The sequence below is a fragment of the Gnatocerus cornutus genome, chromosome 9 (genome assembly GCF_029298725.1).
Source record: "Gnatocerus cornutus isolate USDA-ARS CGAHR chromosome 9, icGnaCorn1.1, whole genome shotgun sequence".
Taxonomy (NCBI): Eukaryota; Metazoa; Arthropoda; class Insecta; order Coleoptera; family Tenebrionidae; genus Gnatocerus; species Gnatocerus cornutus.
In genome coordinates this window covers 13,550,497-13,572,071 of record NC_142241.1, presented here as the reverse complement: position 1 = coordinate 13,572,071, position 21,575 = coordinate 13,550,497, and the positions used below count along the sequence as shown (strand labels likewise).

The 21,575-nt window shown below is 36.3% G+C and overlaps 1 protein-coding gene across 2 annotated transcripts in view; it reads right to left on the bottom strand.

Moving 5' to 3' along the window:
- ed (hemicentin protein echinoid) overlaps positions 1-21,575 on the bottom strand; it is a 66,063-nt gene that overhangs the window by 15,591 nt on the left and 28,897 nt on the right. Inside the window, exons 2-4 of one of the 2 annotated variants that reach the window (XM_088044778.1) lie at positions 15,605-15,779; positions 9,562-9,836; positions 207-389 (exon numbers count right to left, since the gene is read on the bottom strand). In XM_088044778.1, the coding sequence (XP_087900904.1) occupies positions 207-389; positions 9,562-9,836; positions 15,605-15,779 (633 nt within the window). Of the gene's footprint in view, positions 1-206; positions 390-9,561; positions 9,837-15,604; positions 15,844-21,575 lie in introns of those variants that run through there. The other variant, XM_088044777.1, reaches the window with a different exon arrangement.

The window sequence follows — 21,575 nt, the reverse complement described above, 5'->3', positions numbered from 1 at the left end:
AAAATTTTCAAATATCGGCTAGAATTTTCCTTTGCGCGAGAAAACTGAAAGAAATTGATAATAATTTCAACATTGAGACGTATCAAGTAAACTTAAAATAAAATAATTCAATTTGACAAACTTCAAAGTACAGTCCCACGAGAATTCGATTAATGCAGATCGCTAGTACCTTCAGATTCACCAAAAATTAAGGTAATTTTACTCACAATTGACGCTGAGCGCCACGCTGGAGATGAGCTTCTTCTTCTCGGGCAGCGCCCTGTTCCAGACCTCGCAGCGAAAAATGGCCTCGTCATCTTCCTTGGAAGGCACCAAAGAGAGAGTGGCGGTGGTGGGTTGATCCCTGGCGCCGCCGTTCTTCAGCGCCGCCTCCAAGGGGTAAGTGGAACCTGGAGCAATTCTTTCATTAAGTACAAGCTAATAACTCAAATTTCGCTGGATATGTTATCAGAGGCAACGTTCCAGCTAGTTATTCCGAATTGAAGATCGTTCTTCAGCAGTGCGCATTGTTTGGGCTGGCAGTTGCGATATCGCGCTCCACTTCCACACTTTGTTATGCGGCGGTTTTCCCGCAATCAAAATAAACGCAACAAAAGAAACGGCGATCGTGAAAATGTAATTTCGTTTATCTTTGGATTAAGTTGTTGGGCGCATCCGAAACTTACAAGGATGTCCGGCTATTTATACGAAATACTATAAAGATAGATTTTAAAGAGTTCAATTATTCAGTCGGACGTCACTTGGGAAAACTTCAAAGACGTCCATTAAGGCTGTTCTACCCCTCAACTAAAATTCGTGTTTTGAAAAATATGCAACCCAACATACTAACCATTTGACACATGCCAATCATCCATAAGGGTGAAAATCGTCTGTAAAATTAGCATATTTTCTACCGCAGTACAGCAATAAACCAGGCAGATAAGTTTGCCTTGGTTCGGAGTTTGATTCATAGATTTTTCTTATTTCGAAATACGATGTCCCTCGAAATTAATTTAATGTATTGGAAAATTATCATTAATGATAATAAATTAAAATGAATAAAAAAAAGATGTATTTCATTTGCTTCAATGTTTACGCTGTTATTAATAAAACAAAACAAAATATTTCAGGTAAACTATTTTGGAAAACAAAATTAGTTTTAAAATCTGTGTAAATGTGCTTTGACAGGTAGAGAAATTAGAGTGAGGTTTGCGAAGAAAGCATAGTCATTACCAGTTTTCAGGCAGAGTCCTAAAAGCAAAAAAGCTAATCCATCGTTCTAGAAGAATTCCAAGTATTATATTAAATTGTCTTTAAAATGTGATTAACCGACACTTCACAGGACAGAATCAAAAGAAACAAACCCAACTGTATCATAATGCCATAGATCACCGGAAAAATGTTAAAAAAAATCATGTCTTCAATTTTTCGAGTTTTGATGGATTAAAGAGGAAAAGTTTAATGCCAAAATTAACGATTTCTGTGCAGTAATTTTAGGTTCAAAAGAATTTTTTACCTAAAGGTCATTTTACGCAAAGGCATAGTGCAAAAAAAATCGAAAAAATCTTGTTAGAAATGCCAGGAAACTGTTTTTCTATTTCGCGTTCATAATGAAGATATTTCGATACGCGTTTTAGCGTATTTCGGTATCGTAATGGACCAATCCCGTGCCAATATTTCTAGGAGCATAAATTTTTCTTACGTTTGCAGCAGTACCGTCAACCTGCCGTCAACGTTGACAATTTAGATTTTGGTTTTGAAAAACCATGATAAATCGATCAATACACTATTATTTCTTGTTGTACTTGGCTTAATAATTCATCGGAGAAAAACTCTTTGGATGCAAGAGAACCATCATGATCATGATCAACATCTTTGCTCTCTTGGCTCCCTTACCTCAAAACGTCACAACTGTCATTGGACATTGGATTTGACTACTTCGAATTTTTTTCCCGAACATTTTGCAAATGCCAACGACCCTAAAATTCCCTAGATTTTGAAATCAAGTTTTTTCGTTTAAAATAAGGCGAAATAGAAAAAATAGCGTATGATACTTGTTCATAATGCATTTTGCCGCACTTACTACTTTACTTTACTTACTACTTACTACTACGCGCTGCGCTCGTCGTGTCCTAAAAACGTGCGTGCGGCAAAATGTTCATTATGAAACGCCTTTCATAATATACTATTATAAGATTTTGTAATGAACCATCTCTATCAGTGTGACATCGTTCACATAAAACATGACTAACGCCAACAATACTGCAGCAACGTTACTATGGCTTTGAATACTAGAAATTATTGGGGGAAAAGTTCAGCAATGTTGCCATTTTCCTAATTTTCTTTTAGTCCTCCTGCAAAAATAGAGAGTCTGCACTTTTTTTTTAAATTTTTTAGTACTCTGGGGGACCACCCAATTACGTCCTTTCAAGATGGTGTGCCACTTTCCGGACACCTGTACATACATATACAGCCGCGGACAAAAAATCTTAGACGTCAATGTCATTTAATTGTCGCATGGTGTAAAACCCCACTTAAAATATGTAACCTTACTTATTTGTACTGTCAATTTTGAGTTATAATTTTTTAATTTCAAAATTTTCAGTGTTTTCAATATTGCAAGGAACTGACTGCAGATCATACCGCTCTGTACTAAAGATAATATTCTAATTTTATTCGTTTCAGTCTTGATAATTCTTAATTGTCAACTTGTCAATACTTTGATGATTTAAACGTCAGTAATGGCAATGACAGTAAAGCACAGACTACACTCAAATTTTTGAAACGTCAGAAAAATGACGTCTAAGATTTTGTGTCCGCGGCTGTATGTGTTGTTATTTATATTTTTATTTATTTATTTATTTATTTTTTATTTTCATCGCTTTGGAAAATATGAGATTAATTCGCAACAAACTAACAAACAATAAAAATCTTGGGTCAAAAAAAATACTTAGCCTTACTACCTTACTATTTTTGCATCTCGAAAATTGAAATGTATCTTATATTCGAGTTGGAATTTATAGTCGATAAATCAATAAAAATCAAGTCTAACCGATGGAAAATGCATAGCGATTACTGAATTACTTATTAGGTACATATTTTTGAAATCCAAAGGATAGATTTTGAGATCCAATAGATAATTCAAAATTTGAAGTCTCAAAACAAGAGTGCATCTCAATTATACGAAAGATAAGGTTTTTTTCTTTTAGAAATGTTTATTTTAAAAGTATTAAATATTTGTAAACACTGATTGCAAATAACATTAGCAAACCATAATTTTACTTCTGAGAAATGTGTCAATCCGAAGGGGTAAACTAGATAATTTAAAAAAATGAGGGGTATTATAATTTTATCATTTTCTTTATTTTTTTAATTGAGTGTAATTTAATTGATAATTACAATTTTCGTTCGTTCGTAATTGGGCCAGCTTTATGCCTGGCAAGAAAATTTAGTAATAATAATCTTGATAAGAATGAGATTAAAATGTTATGGGATTCATGAGCTTTAGCTCTCGGTAGTGAGTAGGTATCTGGTTGGGGTTCCAATGGTCAATCCCGACTCGGTCGAGCCGTAGTCGTCGAACCGTCATTAGGATTAGAGACCCCTGCTGTGAGGGGTTGTAAATCATTTGTATTTTGAAGTGTTGGTTGCCGACTTTTAGAAAATTGAGGACCATTTTTACATTACATTTTATTTTTTTCTAAACAAACTATTCATAATTGAAAAAAATCAAGTAGTTTCCCGGGTGTAGAATACAATTCTCTATCTATCAAGTCGTAGTTCAAGCAAAAATTCCTAAAACTGTGCCCGTAAAACGACATGGCGTTTTTTCAGTTTTTATTTTTTTTAAATAAATCTATTAAGAATTTTTTAAAATCACAGAGTTTCCCGTGTACATTTCGATATTGTCTACACGTACAAAAAAAATCAAAACCCCAACTCTTAATTTGTGGCCGTAAAAAGTAATGGCGTTTTGCGCTATTTCCTATGCACTTCGGCCGGGGTAGGACAGAGCCTTAAGGAAAAAAGTCTAAACACAATTATCCGCAGTCCACTTCCTAAAATGTACCTCATTAAAGATTCATGAACGAAATATCAACAAGGTAGCAATTAGTTTGGGACACAGTTTCGTAAACACGCCCACCTATCAGCTACCGAAATGATTAAATAAACAATTCAGATTCACATTGGTTGAGGAGTTCCAAGAAAAAATTAATGAGTTGGTCAATAAACAAGCAATTAAATTGCAACGGGGCTGTTGTTGGCCATGCATGGGCGCCACGCTCGCCCGATTTGTCCCCATAGAAATTACGCGTAGGTGCAACAAGCAGATGTTCAGATTTGCGTCATTTTCCCGTAACAATCTGTGAATCTCCTCTAGTTATGCAAAAAACTTCTTCTCCGTGTGGTCCGTTATTAAATAGCAATGAGAGACTCTCTGCAGTCACGACACTCAGCCGTTTCCCGGAAACCGTAAAAAGGTAGAATAAGAATTAACTTTTTGTGCTTTGTTAGTTCTTGGGCGATCTTCGCTTTTGACTCCACAGAATCCAAAAAAGTGGTCTTTTAGTAATTACCGCAGATCCTCACTATTGTTTTGGCTGTGCTATTTTCTCTTGAATTTTAAAAGAGCGGAAGCCCAGAAGCTTGTGGAAATTGCTGCTTATGAACAATGGACCGTGTTAGTATTGAATTTCCATGTATGCGGATTGGCGCCACAACAAAGAAGTTAGTGTTAAATGAAAGTGTCATGCTTTTAGGACTGCCGAGACATTCAAAATGAACTGGAATTAAATTCACTACGATTTAAGGGAGAGCGAAATTCTATAAGAAATGTTTGAAAGAATTTGTGAGAAAAATTCGTAACTTGGGCACTTTTAATTAAAAGAGTGAAATTTGGAGCAGTTACTAGCTGAGACTGGTTTAATACTATCTGTACTAAATTTTAAAAGTTTAGAGCAAGAAACACAATTTTTAGCAAATTTGATTTTTTTTTGAACTAAAAATTTCGACAGAGGTCCTATCAAATTCCGTAACTTGGGTAGTTTTCGTTCCAATTCAATGAAATTTCGGGCGGTTACAATTTTAAATCTGTTTCTTAACTGTGCAAAATTTCAAAGTTTTAGAGCAAGAAAAGAATGTTTTTGAAATTTTTATCGCCAAAAATTTACACCGTGTCGTATAAAAATCCGTAACCTGAGAACTTTTAATTCCAGCGCAGTGAAATTTGGGGCAGTTACTGTTTAAAGCCTCATTATTGAGGCTGCTAAAGCGCAAAATTTTCGAGCAAAGATGAGAATTTTTATAAAACTTTTATAAAACTTACGGTAACAGAATTCAACTGAAAATATAGGTAGAGTTCCGCGGTGAAAGTTAATTGTCAGATTGTGTGCTGCAAAATGCATGTTAATATAGTGGAGCCCTAGAATCGTGATCTAAAGGCGATTAGCTTCAATTTGATGTATAATTCCTAACCATTTTAAGAGTCCGATTTCTATTGCTGTTTTACCTGTCTTTTCAAACTAAGTACCTGTAAAAAGGTGCTCACAAAAGAGCTCAAAAGCGTCTTGGAGGTGTTCCTAAAATTCCTTTACTGAAAGTCGTGGGTGGGGCTCCCCTTTGATAGTGCCAAAAAGACATTTAAGGATGATTTCTCACAGGTACAGGTGCAGCGTTCCAGGAAGCGGAGGTACAAAACAATTAACTTTTATTCAAATTTGTGTATTCGTACCACCACCAAGTGCTGCAGAGAGCATAAATCAGTCACTTTCAACCCCCTTTCTAGCGTCTGCTTTTGCAGAGCCCCCTTGTTCAGTGGCAGTATGAAATGAAATTTACGCCTTTCCTTGGCGGCTACAGCGTTTCTTTTCCCCTGAATTTGCAAAGTTAAATGGGCGTTGGAATGAACGTGGATCGCCGCAATACCTAGTAATTAGAACTTAGATTATGATTGGTGTGTCATGGCAGAGATAACCAGGACATATGATTATTGGCGGTCTCAAAAGGGCAAGGGCGTAGGACATCCGCAGACATTTATTTCAGCCTCGTACGTTTAATTAGTGCGCCTCGACTCATTTATAACAAAAAATTAACAGTCATAAGTCTAAACGAGCAATTAGAGAACAAAGCTTCGGAAAAGTGCAGTCAAGTTTATCCTGTGCGTGAAAACACGAAATTAGTCGCTAAAATTTTAATGTTCGTGAAAATATAAATGCAAAAATACCAATCTATATGTAAATGAACTCTCAATATTTGCGTTTATAATGAATATCTCCGTTTTGCAACTATAGAATTGGATTCAGTGTACAATATGGAAATTTTATTCGGATCGTGCGATTCTCAAAAAGACTTTGAAATGTTCTCACACGGGAGAAAGGAAGTCGCTTATTTCGAGAGATACCGTCGGAAGTGAGTAATAAAGAAGTAATTATTACTCACTTTGTGGACGAATTTCCAATGCACTGACTTTCGATTAATTGCGAGATATTCGTGTTGCTTCAACAAATGATGTTAAATGACCCAGAAACGTACTTTTCGCCGGTTCTACCTAACGAAACGAGCTCATTCTTGCAAGAGATCGACTCGAGTAACATCTCATTAGATTATATGTAGCGAAAAGAACTCTCCGATTGCCTCGGTCGTCGTTAATTTTTACTGAAAACCCACTTTTACGTCTTATATTTAAATCAATCAATTCCGATCGAAAATCGCGTGCTGCCCCAAATTACACCCACGAAAAATCAGTCTAATATAGGAAATATGGATATAGTTTATTACAGGCGAGCTACTGCAAGATCTTACGGCCAACTGTCAAGTTTCTTTGGTCGATATCTCGCTTATTTATGCAGCAATCTTAAAGTATTAGTGCTCATTTTACGCAGAATTTCAAGTGGAATCCAAAAAACAAAAATGAGTTAGGATAGGCCCACAAATAACTGAGTTGTAAGCGATCAAAGTTGCGGGTGGAAATTTTTCAGTTGCAAATTTTAATGCTCGAGATTTTCAACACATCCTATTTCTCACGCCGCCACTGTGTCCAAAACGACGTTATAATACCGCCGCATTTTAGGTTTATTAAACTCGAATTAAGATTTCCTCCGATCCACAAAAAGATCTTTTTTAACTGGGAAAAATAAATAACGAGCTCCCATTGTTCGCTTGACATTTCCAACTCGTTCCATATTTCGCAAAATTGTGAAACTTGGCAAGATCTCGTTAATGGAAAGTTAATTATGTTTGTGTGGGGATAATTTCGGAAAAAAATGTTTGTCATACGAGCTCGAATCGCTCAAATTTAATTCGCACGTTTTGTAAAAGTTGGAAACAGTTAAATGAAAAACTTTTTTTAATTAGGGATTATCCGCCTTGATGAAAATCCCTGGAATTTAGCCCTAGTTTAATTATTCGAAATAGTTGGTACCATCGATTTTCACTGAAATAACTTTGTTTGTTGTAAACCCATCGCGGTCTTCGACACATGTTTTACCTCCGTTATACAAACAACGATGCTAAGGTGCGTGTCCACTGATCGAATCAAGCCGTTAAAAGCTTCTTCACATCCAAATATCAAATATAATCACCGCGAAAAGTGCCTTTGCTTGTAGACCGCGGCTTCGTGTTATTCCTAAACCAATCAATTTGTTTTTTTCGGGAGAATTTGACACGTACACGAAAATTCACGACATTTTGCACTACGAACATGTCAGGATAAAATGTAAAATTTAGTCGGAAAAGACGTTAAGTTAAGTGTACGCTGCGAGCATATTGTGTTCTTAAAGTTTACTCCGAGTTTCACATGTTATTTTAATGCCGAACTTGGTGTAGTCGCAACGTGCCCACATTAAGCTTGGCGTGCACGAAGCGTGATACCGAGTTTTCCAAAATTCCAACTTCGATATTTGTTAAATTGCGAGCTGGTTGGTGTTGATGCGCTACCTGTTTATTTTCCATTGTTTCGAGAAAATGAGATTCAATATAAGATACAAGCTTAAAACAAAAGCAATAAAATTGGCAAAGTTTTATCTTTCTATGAAATGAAATACGCTGTTTACATCGAAGTTGCTTGTTCTCTCAGATTGCATCGAGCTGTGAGGGATTTTAGTTAGTTTTCAACATTCTTCACCTGTCGGACAACGAGATTTCTACCTGAGTTCTGAGAAAAGGAATATTTTGGGCTCAAAACGGCTTTGTTTGATGGGAATTGTGTGGGAAGGCCCTCAAATTCCGAGAGTGCAAGATGGATGGAATTATGGCCATTTTCAAAAGGACTTCTTTGTGGGGATCTGCATTTTGCAATGGCCAAAGTTCGATCTATTAATCTTTTGCTTTTGAGTTTCGAGTTTCGTTCCTTTTTGTACAGGTAAATAAATCTTTTTTGAATTTGGGCCGTCATAATGAACAAAGGGCAGATCAAATTGCTCTTGGATATGCGACATTTAAACATCACCTGCATGTAAACATACGTTGGTCGATTTCTCGCTTATTTTTTGAAGGAAACTTGAGCTATTATACATCAGTGTACGCAGAATTTTCCGCAAATTCCTAATTTAGGATTGAAATTCAAATCCGACAACAAATAACTGAGTTATGGCCGATCAAAAGTTCGGATAGTCGATTTTAATTTTTCCTAATTTTTCCTAATTTTTACAGTTAAATTTCTCGGAAACTATTGGAGATGTTGAGATGCGGTTTGCGCCATTGCTTTTCTCGGCTCATTTTACGTTAAAAAAGTTCTCAAAAGCTTAAAATTCGATAGTCGATTTTTCGCGAAAAAAAAAATCCGACTCAAACGATGAAAATTTTTCGATTTTTTTATTTTTGGTCATAACTTGTAAACTATTTGCCCAATCGATCTGAAATTAAAACAGTGATTTAAAATCACCCCAAAATGACCTATTCAAAACAGTTTTTGGCCAATGCCTCGTTCATTTATTAAGTAAACTCAAGAAAATTAAGCTCATTTTACGCAGAACGTCACGCTGAATCCAAAGCTTCAATAATTTTTAATTTTTGCCAACAAATAACTGAGTTATGGCCGTTTGAATTTTTGAGTTGACGCCAGGGGGACAAATTTTTGAAGGCTCGAAACCATTTTTCCTCAACATCTCGAAAATTAGAACAGATCGAAAGAAACGGATATTGCCATCGTTTTACTCGCGATTTTTTAGCTAAGAATTCGACTTTTTCGAAATGTTTATGGAACTGTTTTTAGAACTTTTTGGTTTTTAAACGTTGAAATGAAGTCAAATTTTCTATTAATTGAAGTTCAGAATCCAGTTTCAGATTTCCCACTTTTGAACTTGCTCTTTCTAAAGTACAGAAACGGTTTTTTCTTCTTTGCACTTCGCTTTTAGATTTTGAGATTTTCCATCAGAAAATCGCCCCTAAAATTAAAACCTTTTTTTAAAAAATAAGATTGTATCCTTCCCCTGATAAACCATCCCTGCCGCAGCGCATGATTTTTTTCTATATTTTCCGGCGGAAAATAAATAACACCCCGCGTCCTATCAGGCAACATCCGCCCTTCACTTCGCATTTGAATTATCTTCTCTATCCATTATTCATGATAAAAATCGCCCTTACCTTCTCTATACCATCTGACTTGTGGATCCGGAGAGCCCCCGACACTGCTGCAGGTCAACTCTTGTCGTTTTCCCTCAGTTACAGTAACGTGCGATCCTGGTGCTATGGCCGGTTCGTGGGGCAAAGTCAACACAGTAAGGGTGTACTTCTGTACATGCAAATTCGCCCCCGAACCCCCAGCTTTAACTTTGCATTCGAAGTTACCGTTGTCCCTGTCGTAACTGGCGTTGGAAATTAGGAGGTCGTAGATGCCGTTCTCCGGGTGATAATTCAATCTGGAAAGAAAAACGGAATTTTTAGTTTGGCGTAAGAGTCCTTCCCGCACTATATGGCGTGCGGGAAGTGGGCGTTACGCAATATTTTACGATTTTAGGCCGGGTAATGGCCGGGGTAGGTTTGCCACCCTCGAAAACACATTTTCCACGCGTTTTTAACATCGCTGAATTAATTCCCCGTAATTCTACAAGCGAGAAGCCAATTTCATAAATATTAAGCGAGGATTAGGATAAAAAGGATCCAATAATAGAATCGATTGGATGGCTTCGCTGCACTTTCGATATTTTATCGACTCTGCAGTTTCGTTTTTCTCTTGAGGAGTAACGACCACTTTAAATCTTTATTTAGAAAACTGCAAGAATTACGACAAAGGGCTACGAACTGTGAATAGAAACTAGAATACGACTGGAATCATTCGGAAAATAATGCCGCACTCGTACAAGTGCGGAAATGCAGCCAAGTGGGACAAGCAAATTAATTAATGCGACTTAAAGATTAGTTCAGTAGAAGCGGCCTTTGCGAAAAAGGTCGCAGCGACAAAAAATCCTTGGATGTTGGACGGATCGAAGTCAGTTATGTAAACGCGATTTTCGGTAGGATGAATGCTAATGCAGCCCTTTGAAGGGCTCCAACAAACGGGAGATCTGCAGTATGAAGAAGAGTGCATCTTCAAGAATTCAAGACGCGGCTCAAAAGAACGTAGCTAATTAATTATTGCAGCGACTTCGGGGCAATTTAATATGTTCGATAAAACCGAAACCACAAAAGCTTTTTTTCGGTTAAAAGTGAACAAAGACGTCGGAAGCGCCAGTGAATTATTAACTCGAAGGAAAAACGGGAAAACAGGCAATAAGTTCCGAAAAAAGTATGTAGAGCGTACGTAGGCATTATACGCAATTTTGCGTCGACGTGCTCGAATTTGCGTTCGCAACTTTTAAATTTCAACTTAACTTCTTGGCTCGTTCTGGTTTTATCGACTCGAGGGGTGAAAAAGTTTGGCGGTGTGCTTAGCTTAACCTCCCTCGTTGACTCCGAGTGACCTATCTTCGACCTCGATTAGGCAAATAGACTATATATTTCGCGTTTCGTGCGAATGCCTCCATCCATGACCCGAATCGACGGACAATGCGGTGTTTATACTCTTAAAAAATGTACAGATTTTTGGAATGCACACAAGTCGATGCCGCCAGAAAATCCGCAGCGCATTAATTTTGAGCTTTCACACGCCGTTAAGCTCGTGCTTAGTGTGAAAGCTTGAAGCGGCGTGAAATTTTATAAATTTCTAGGCGTCTAGGCCGTCGAAGTGCAACACCACGTGATTTATAAACGTAGGCGAGAGCGATATTTTTCGGGGGCTGATTGAGACTTTGCCACCGCGCCTGACGGGTGTGCAAGTCACACAAGCTTTAAGCACTTCTTGACCGACCGAAAACTTATCACGTCGTTCTTCTATCGGGGGCAAAATTTGTTATTCAGAGCTTTTCGCGAGAGTAGTGTACACTGATTTTTCTGCCATTATTATGTTTTTATTTAAAATGTACCCCCATCTCCTCCACTTTGTTAAATCGACTCTTTTCGAAATAATTCTCAACCTCAAGGTCCACTTCGAAATTCCAAAGGCATATTATGTTGGGAAAAGAAAAGGCCCAACGCAGCCGGAGCTTTGAAGATTTTTTTTGTTGGTACGTCATTAGCAGTGTATAACGTAATCCTTCTTTCCAAAGAGCTTTTGTCTCATTCTAATCTATGAGGGCGTTATTAAAATGACACGTGTCACATGTAATAGTTCCAAATCCTCTGCCACTTTGCGGTTTGAGTCGTCTCAACTCAAATAATGCAACCCTTCCTGTAAATTTTATTAGATACAAAAATGACGAGTCCACTTTACATGATCCGCAATTTCCCACTCACACTTTGTGAATATTTATGAATGACATTTGACCCAGACCGCCCGTCCCGGCGACGTTTGACATTCTGTTGAAATATTTTGGGAGCGTCTGCATCATTTAAGCTCTAAAAGGGCGCATCGCTGAAACTAGTTCCCAAAAAAACGCAAACTTTGTGTGGAGTCGACATTAATCTGGCTTTAGTTTTTCCCTAGTGTTTATCGATAATTGCGCCGTCATAATTTCCAGGTAAAACATGCAAAGGTCCCGGAATTATCACGCTCCTAAATGTAATGTTTCCAGTTAAAATTTGCATCTGGCTCGCAATAAACATTGAGCTTTTTATCGATACGAGAAGTAATCCCGTCGATTTCCAGCGAGAAATGTCGCTCGTTTTCGTGTTTCATGTTTAACGTGCCACAATCCACCTTTCTTTGATTTTTTTTATTAAAAATAACGCAAACGGGGGTACAGCTTTTGTACTCAACACATCTCACGTCGAGTATTGTGCTTGATGAATGGTGGGAAACGTGAGTTTCATACAATGCAACCGAAACCGGAAGCCTTCATGAAAGAAAGAAACATCAACGTCGGCGGGACTCTTTAAATTAAATAAGCGGGAACGACGTGAAATTCGTGATAAGTTCCAGTGTGTTAGGGTTTCAATCGGACAGGAAATGTTCGACGATAGCGCCGGGGAGGTGCAGGTGCTAGATACTTTCAAAAGACAGGTAGGAGTGGAAAGAAATCATACTCTTTAAAGGGAGTTAAGATTATGGTGGGTGGCATTCTTAAAATTTCTAAAAATTATTTCTTTTGTTGTAGAATATTCCAATTTGGTGGAGTTTATAATCATGCTAAAGATAATAAACTCTCCAAATTTTGTAGCCATAGAGTTAAAATTTCCAGAATTACACATTTTTATTAAAATGCTTGAAATTTTTTAATTCGTCTTCAAAGTAAAATTTCTCAAAACTGTTGCCTTTGCTCTAGACCATTCTAATTTGATGGAGTTTATGATTATGTTAAAAGAAATAAGCCGTCCAAATTTTATGACCATAGAGTTAAAACTGCCGGAATTACAAATTTTTATTTAAAAAAAAAAGAAAAAATTTTAGTTGGAGCTGTAATTGGCTTTGACTTGCCGAAACGGGATCCGCAATCTCCGAGTCCTGACCTGATGGAACAACATTCAGAATGAGGAGACAATTCTACTTTAGAATTCCGCCTAAAATTTGTTGCCTAGTGCTATTGTTGCCTCGCTGTAGAATCTATAAACATTTACGTCTATTAACATTAAAACAAAAAGGATGTTCGTTAACTTTCGGCTCCGGCGATGTTATTAAAACTTTGCCTGACTTGGGGCTAAATCCGTTTTAATTGTCTAAAGTAATGATCTTTGAAGTTGGGGGCAAATTCAGTATTTTATGCTACTTGGAGGAACACTTTTTTGCTTATTAGCAAGCTTCTTCTAATTGGAGCGTTTTGACCGAAACAATTCACTATCACAGCTTCAAAAGACGGGAACTGAATAACGAAAGTTTTTTGCTCGTTTCTAAATTACATGGTCTCGTTCTGTAATTTCCTACAATAATACAAACCATTACCAAGATTGCATTCATCTCTGGACAAAAAATAATGCAATCCAACTAATAATTATGACGTTAATTTCCTCTGCATCAAAGGAAATTATTTCTAAGCAAACAATAAAATTACATTTGTGAATGGTTAACCACATCAAAATATTTACAAATGTTATGACCCGGAGCTACACATTATACACGGGCAGAGGGATTAATTACGAATGAAATTTAAACATAAAGTTTGTGGTTTAATTATTTAAATTGTCATCGATGTTTTAATGAATTCGCCACAGGGATGTGTAATAGGTTCGCTACTTTTAGCTGAATACAAACGACTTTTGTCGACTGGTAAATCGTTCGGTGGAGCAAAATCCACAAATTAATTTCAGATTGAAAATCTGAACGCATTGACTGTGTAATAACGCGAACAATAAAAGTGAATTGCGGAAAACCGCTTGCTTGTAATTATAGTGCAAACTTTCTTTCATGAGCTCAAATTGCGGGGATTTTCCGGGAGAATTTTTTGCAGATTTGCACAGGGTCCACTTTGGCGGATGAATGTAGTGCTAGCTAATTCTACATTTAGAATTCTCCAATTTTCTAAACTCTACCAAATTAGAACGTTCTAGAGTAAAATAAAGTTTTTAGATTTTTTTTGACAACCTAAAAATTTGTAATTCCGGCAATTTTAACTGTGTGACCATAAAATTTGGAGAGTTTATTATTTTTACCCTGATCATAAATTGCACCAAATTACAATGTTCTAAAACAAAAGAAACAGTTTTTAGAAATTTTATTTTCAAGTCGGAGCAAAAATTTATTTTTTTTAAGAAAAATTTCTAATTCTTGAAATTTTATATCTATAGTCATAAAATTAAGGGAGTTTATTGATTTTAATATAGTCATAAACTGCACCAAATTAGAACATTCTAGGACAAACGAAACAGTTTTTAGAAATTTTATTTTGAAGACGAACTAAAAATGTTCATTTCTTTATTTTATTCCAAAAACTAAAATTTCTTAAATTAGTGCCTTTGACTCAAAATTTTGTAAATTGATGCGATTAATACGCTAATCAAAACCAATACCCTCCTTAAATTTCATTTCTACAGGGTTGAAATTACTGGAGTTACCGACTTTTACAAAAACATTGAAAAGTTTTTGATTCGTCCTAAAAACAAAAATTTCTAAAATTTGTATCTTCGGTTTAAGAATTTTGTAAATTGTCACAATTAATAGGCAAATCAAAGCCAATATCCTCCCCAAATTTCATTTGTATAGCTTTGAAATTACAGGAGTTACAGACTTTTACAAAAAGATTGAAAAGTTTTTAATTCGTCCTAAAAACAAAATTTCTATAATTTGTGTCTTTGGCCCAAAAATTTGTAATTTGGTACAATAAATAGGAAAAGTAAAGCCAACAACCCCCCCAAATTTGATTTCCGTAGTGTTAAAATTACCGGTGTTACAGACTTTTACACAAAGATTGAAAAGTTTTTGAATCGACCTAGAAAGAAACATTTTTAAAATTTGTGTCTTTGGCTCAAGAATTTTGTAATTTGGCACTATTAATAGGCAAATCAAAGCCAATAACCTCCCCAAATTTCATTTGAATTGGATTAAAATTTCCAGTTACAAATTTTTACAAAATCAAAAACTGCGATTTTTGGGATGTGTGATCAGTTTTTCAAAAATATCATGAGAAGTACAAACCCTAGCAATGAGTTTTATAGATCGTTGCAAAGCTTATTAAATTGCCTTTCCAAAACACTGTCTCGCAATGCCACAGCTTGAAGAAAAACTGAAGAAAATACATTTTAGTACAGTAGCCAAAAGCCCATTTTTCAAGAATATCTCTGAGTCCGGCCCTGCCGGAGCAAAACGGTCTACAGATTCGGACTCAGTAGAGCAATGTAGTTAAAAAGACGCATTCGTTATTTAACCGTCAAAATGCAAATGAGTGAATTTGCAATTAAACAACGGTCACGTCTTCGATTATGCACAACATCGTCGGGCCCGAAATTCATTAAGTTTGATCCAGCACTGAGTCTAATCCACGAAGCACGTAACATCTAGAAATCTGAAAATGAACACATTACCATAAGGCCGTAATTGGCGGCGATGACGGATCCTAAAATAAAGTTTAAGCGCGGCGGTTTTCGAAAGTAACACATCTTTATTAGGTCGTTGGAGTCTGAGAGCAGATAAGAAATTTTCAGAGAGATAAGACACGAGATGTAAGGCGTAAGTGGTGTTTAGATGAGCGCAAGAAAAAGTAAAAATGATCATAAATCTTACTTGTAGTTGTTATCCAGAGGAACGTTTCCTATGGCCACATTATCGTGCGTCTGCTTGTTGTTTTTCGCCCAATAATACGTCAGAGTCTCCCTGGAATTGTGAGGTGAAAATCGACATTCCAGCGTGACATCTTGACCTTCCCTCGTGTCCTTAATTTCGTCCGACGATATCAGCTCTGGAACAAAAAACAAATTCATGATACTAAAGAACACGTGTTTTGCTGAAATTTTCACTTTCATAAACAGCCAGAGCTCCATTTTCTTTCCTTCCACCAGCTCTCGATTGCTTTTTTCATTTCAGTCTCATTAATCACTCCGCCAAGTGAAAAATTCGTCCGATACATTTTCACAAACAAATGAATTTAATTTCGAGTGTCGTCCCCCCACAGCACGCGTTGATTTTGCGGTCGAGTGAAGAAGAGGCTTAATCAGCAACACGTGACGATTGAAAAACAAATCAATCTTATATCGAACACGAATTTCACGCTCTAGTGATCCCGAACCCGATGGATTCTCTTTCATTTTTATAAATATGAATGAGGACTGCGGTTTGTCCGAAAAACTAACGAATCTCGGCGTTTCTTCGAGTTCGATGGCACTTAATTTTCGCCAAGTGCTCTTTCTAAACTTTACAACTTGATAACAACTTGGTTCGCGCTAATAAAAAAACTCTTCAACTTAATAATAAATTATTCGGGGAAAAGTTCGAACTACATTTAGAGTGTATACAGAACGCTCGTTTAATATTCAAGATGATTCTCCCGATATTTATTAAGACAGTGAAGCGAGTTTTAAAATATGTCTTGTTCTCCTGGAAACCCGCCTCCAAGGAAACTGTATTTTCTCGTCCAAAAAAATTAAATTTATATATGACAGGAAAATTTGCATCGCAGGGAAAACAACGCGCTCTTTTGTCGATATAGCTTTTCGGAAACTCAACATCTGTTTAGGTATTGTCGACTGTACAATTTTTATAATGCACTTGCGTCCCACACAAAACGAAAAAATCTCGCAAGTCAAATTTCATTTTATCGCTATATTAGGTTATCGTATCCAAAGATAAATTCTCTTGCGACTATTTTGCTCAAACACATTTTCTTTATTTATTGAGTTGGCGCGTTGCTACATCACCATGCAGACATGCTTGTTTTTTGCGGTAAAGATGTCAAGGGTGGAAATTTACCACGTCCCTGGAGCAGGGACAAGACTCATGTTCGATCACCGAGAAAGGGGGCTGAACGAAACTTTTCTTTCTTTTTAATGGCGCTTTTCGGAGTCCTCCCAAACGAGAGTTCTCTGATTTAGAATGAATTTTGGAATTAAAGATGTCATTTTTTTTCAAAATTTTAGAAAAACCAGGTTTTAAATTGCAAATCTTTTAAATTATTTTTATGTTTTCAAGACTCGATTGAATTTTAATATAACTAAAGCACCATTTAGAAGCTAAGAGTGACGGGATTTCAAGCCTCACATTTTTAAAGTTTAATATTTGAAAATGGAATGCGGAGCTCCGTTTACTTTCTTATATTTTCAATATTGACAATTCAATTTTAATATAATTAGTGCCGTTTTGCAGCCAACAGAAATCCTTATTACGATTTTTTCCAAAATTTTTCAAAAACCGCATTTTTAGTTATGAATATTTGAAATTTTTTTTTTTTAATTTTAAAAAATGCATTTGTCTATTTCTAATTTTCTTAAAAAAAATTACAATCAGACCTGTAAATCCAGTAATTTTGTTGATTTTCTGCAAATTTGCAAAATTATAGACCGAATTTTGGAAATTTTTATTTTGAGGATGAACCAAAAACCGCTGAAAAAAATGTTTAGCCCTGTAACTCTGCTAATTTTAACGCCAAAGCAATGAAATTTGGGGAGGTTCCTAATTTAGCCTTGTTTATTAAGTTTGCAAAAACGTGAAATATTAAAGCAAAAAAGTCAAATTTTACAAATTTTTATTTTGAGAATAGATCAAAAACTCCTAAAAAAATATGTTAAAGGCTGTAACTCTGCTAATTTTAACGCCACAGCAATGAAAATTGGGGGAGGTTACTAATTTAGCCCTGCTTATTAACTCTGTCAAATTGCAAAATTATAGAGCAAAACAAACAAATTTTGGAGTTTTTTATTTTGGGGATGAACCAAAAACTCCTCAAATAGTACGATAAAGGTTGTAAGTCTGATAGTTTTATCGCTAAAACAATGAAATTTGGAGAGGCTACTAATCTGGACTTTCGTATTAATGCTGCCAAATCGCAAAGTTACAGAACCAGGGAGACAAATTTTAGCTTTTTTTATTTTAAAAATGGACCAAAAACTCCTAAAGAAGTATGTTAAGGGTTGTAACTCTACTAATTTGAATGCCACAGCAATGAAATTTAAGGAGATTACTAATTTGGTCTTACTTATTAACTCTATCAAAATGTGGAAAAATTGAGCAAAGGAGTCAAATTTAAGAATTTTTTATTTCGAGAATGGATTAAAAACTCCTAAAGAAATATGTTAAGAGTTGTAACTCTGCTAATTTTAACGCCACAGCAATGGAATTTGGGGACGTAACTAATTTAGATTTGCTTATTAACTGTGCAAAGTTGCAAAAGTATAGAGCAAAGGAGCCAAAATTTAGACTTTTTTATTTTGAGAATGGATCAAAAATGCAGAGTTCCATTTGCAGACTTTCTGTTCCTCTCCGTTTTTTTTAATTTTTTTTGGAACATCACCCTGTATATTTTAGTGTTTTTGCCTCAACTTGTGTTGTTTTAGTGTCGCTCCGGTACTTAGCGCAATAACCGTCGATAACAGCGCCGTGTTTTTCGTGAAATATGTAAACTAGCGCGAAGAAAAATGCGATTTTAATGTCTCTCTGGAACAACACAAGTTCGTTATCATCCAAACACACAAACACATTAACAATAATTTATTACAAGAAAAAAGCTTCCTCTTGTATGAATTATATCGGCGATGAACCAAGTAAATCATTTCAGGTAATTAGGGTCATGATACGTTTTTAATTCATCATTTGCGTGGTTGGATTTATTAATAATTCTTCGGTTTGGAAAAAATCCTCCCCGATTGCGCCTGGAGATTTATTCGTAAAAATCACTTAGCGAGGGTAATTTCGCATTTTGTAAACCGAGTTAATAAGTTTAGAGAGAAAAAATCCTCCGACGCGCAACAAGGATGGCAACCTGTTGAATTTCAAGAACCCCTATCAAACGTGACAAGTTGCTGAATAAATTTATAATCTCGAGGAGACATTAGTATTCTTCGGCATGTTGCTAACAATTATGTATTCTTTTCATCCCTTGTGCGTGTCTACGTCTCGAAGTTATTCCTTCTTCGATGTACGTGGAGGTGATATTAAACGGTGAGCGTTCATGCGGGCACAGAAATTTGATAGCAACTTAGCAAAAGAAGACGCCACTGGTGAACATTCGAATTAAACTTGCGAGAGCTGAGGAGGACATTCTTCGACTGCGTCGGACACTTAATTTAACCGAGATCAACGTAACTAATCTAACTCGCCTCAGGGGCTCACCTACACATTTGTATAATTAATCTGCTTTTGATAATGCTAACTTTGGGGAAAAATGTTTGTTTCAATTACCGATCGAAGATTGACCCGACTCGAGGTTGAATTAAATTCGAATCTATTGAAGCAAATTTGAGCATGGGAGCTCGATATTCCTGGTTCTTCTCAGGTGGTGATTATCGGCAATTTGAATTTTACTAGGGGATTTTCCGAGGCCAGACCAAAAAAAAAAAAATTATAGACCAAAAGACACAAATTTTGGAATTTTTTATTTTGAAAATGGATCCTAAAAAAATTGTAAGGGTTGTAACTCTGCTAATTTTAACGCCACAGCAATGAAATTTGTAGAGGTTACTAATTTAGATTTACTTATTAACTTTGGCAAATTGCAATATTATAGGCCAAAAGACACAAATTTTGGAATTTTTTATTTAGAGAATGACTCAAAAACTCCTAAAAAAATACGTTAATGGTTGTAACTCCGCCAATTTCAACGCCAGAGCAATGAAGTTTGTGGAGGTTACTAATTAAGCCATTCTTATTAACTCTGCAAAATTACAAAATGATTGACCAAAAGACACAAATTTTGGAATTTTTTATTTTGAGAATGGCTCAAAAAACTCCCCAAAAAATATGTTAATGCTTGTAACTCTGCCAATTTTAATGCTACAGCAATAAAATTTGTGGAGGTTACTAATTTAGCCATGCTAATTAATTCTGCAAAATTACAAAATTATAGACTAAAAGACACAAATTTTGGAATATTTTATTTTGAGAATGGCTCAATAACTCCAAAAAAATGTGTTAATGGTTGTAACTCTGCTAATTTTAACGCCACAGCAATGAAATTTGTGGAGGTTACTAATTTAGTCTTGCTTATTAACAGTGCTAAATTGTAAAGTGTTTCAATTACCGATCGAAGATTGGCTGAATTAAATTGGAATCAATTGAAGCAAATTGAATATGGGAGCTCGATATTCCTGGTTCTTCTGAGGATGTGATTATCGGCAATTTGTGTCGAAAATGGTGTTAATGATGTTCTAACTCGTCTAAACAAAGAATGGGCAGTGTTGTCAGTGTTAACCCGTTTATCTCTCACTAATTAGGCATTGTGTAGTCTAACTCGGTCTGTCGCATGTATATTGCATAAGCAACCGTCAGAATGAATTTCAATGGTTTTAAAGGTATGAGAACGGAGCTTAATTAAGTGCAGGTCACGAAGTGAGCATTACCTCCAACATATCAATTTAATTTGATTCCGGTCGGTTTTAGTTAGCAGCGGTACGAAACGATAATGGCGCAGGATCGATACAGAAATAAAATCCTTTTCTGTGCAAACGACGCGTTAGAACACACAAAGCACGTTGTGTCAACAGACAAGACAATCCAGCACCACCTTGACATTTCGGCACGAATTCATGATTGCGCTTTATTTATAGCCGCCACTTAAATGTCAGCTTGATCCTGGGACTCTCATAATCGCCCGGAATAAAAACTCCGGTACGTTGACAGGCGCCACCCATCACCATGGTCGTTAAGTTTCCAACTCTCATCTCTACTCTGTAACCGTTGGAGACTCCAACGCTCGATGGGTGCACAAGCCCGACGCGCGACTCTTCAAACCGGTTTTACACCGTTGCCAGATCAAGCGAGGTCAAAGAAGTAACACCTGCCGGCTTAAGATGGGCCACCATTTCTTCCAACGGTGGACACCACTTTCCAATCATTCCAATGAGGCGTTTTATATGCAAATTGTGGTCATTTCGAGCGTAGGCAGCTTTTCCGATATGCAGCATCTTGGAAACGATGCAGGGTCAAGATGGCGACCCAGGTCAACAACATTGGCTGAAGCTGCATTAGCTGAGGAAGACTTTCCTGCGGTTTAGCGGGGCGTTCCAGTTTTTATCTAAATTACACGTGGTTTCTTCAATTCTAATAAAAAAACTCATTATTTCGAGAGAAAGCGCCCAAAGAAGTCGTTTGGCTTGGTTTCCTTTCGATTGGCAAATTAACAGCTCCATCATTATTGCTCAAACTAAACTAGCCAAAAATAGTGCCTCTGGATTGTAACAACGGATCCGTCGTGTTTACATTTTCAACATAACCGAGCCCAAAGTTATTAAATTAAATCTGACAATGTTATACAAACGCCGTATATATTTATTTTAGTCAAAATTATTGCTATTGCCGGAAAATGAAACGCTTATTTTTATTAGGCTTTGTTTAATTTATATTATCTCGTTGTTATTATTTGTTGAAACAATAAATTGAAACTAGGCTGTTAGCTGTGGCGAAATAAATTTGAGGCTGCCTCATTACTCATTAAAAATGACAATAATTATCGTTTCTCCAAAAAGCGGCAACAGTTATTTACGTTCGAGCAACTGTAAGCAGCATTTTGCGCCTCGTCTAAATTTTCTTGAGCGGACAGTGAAATCTG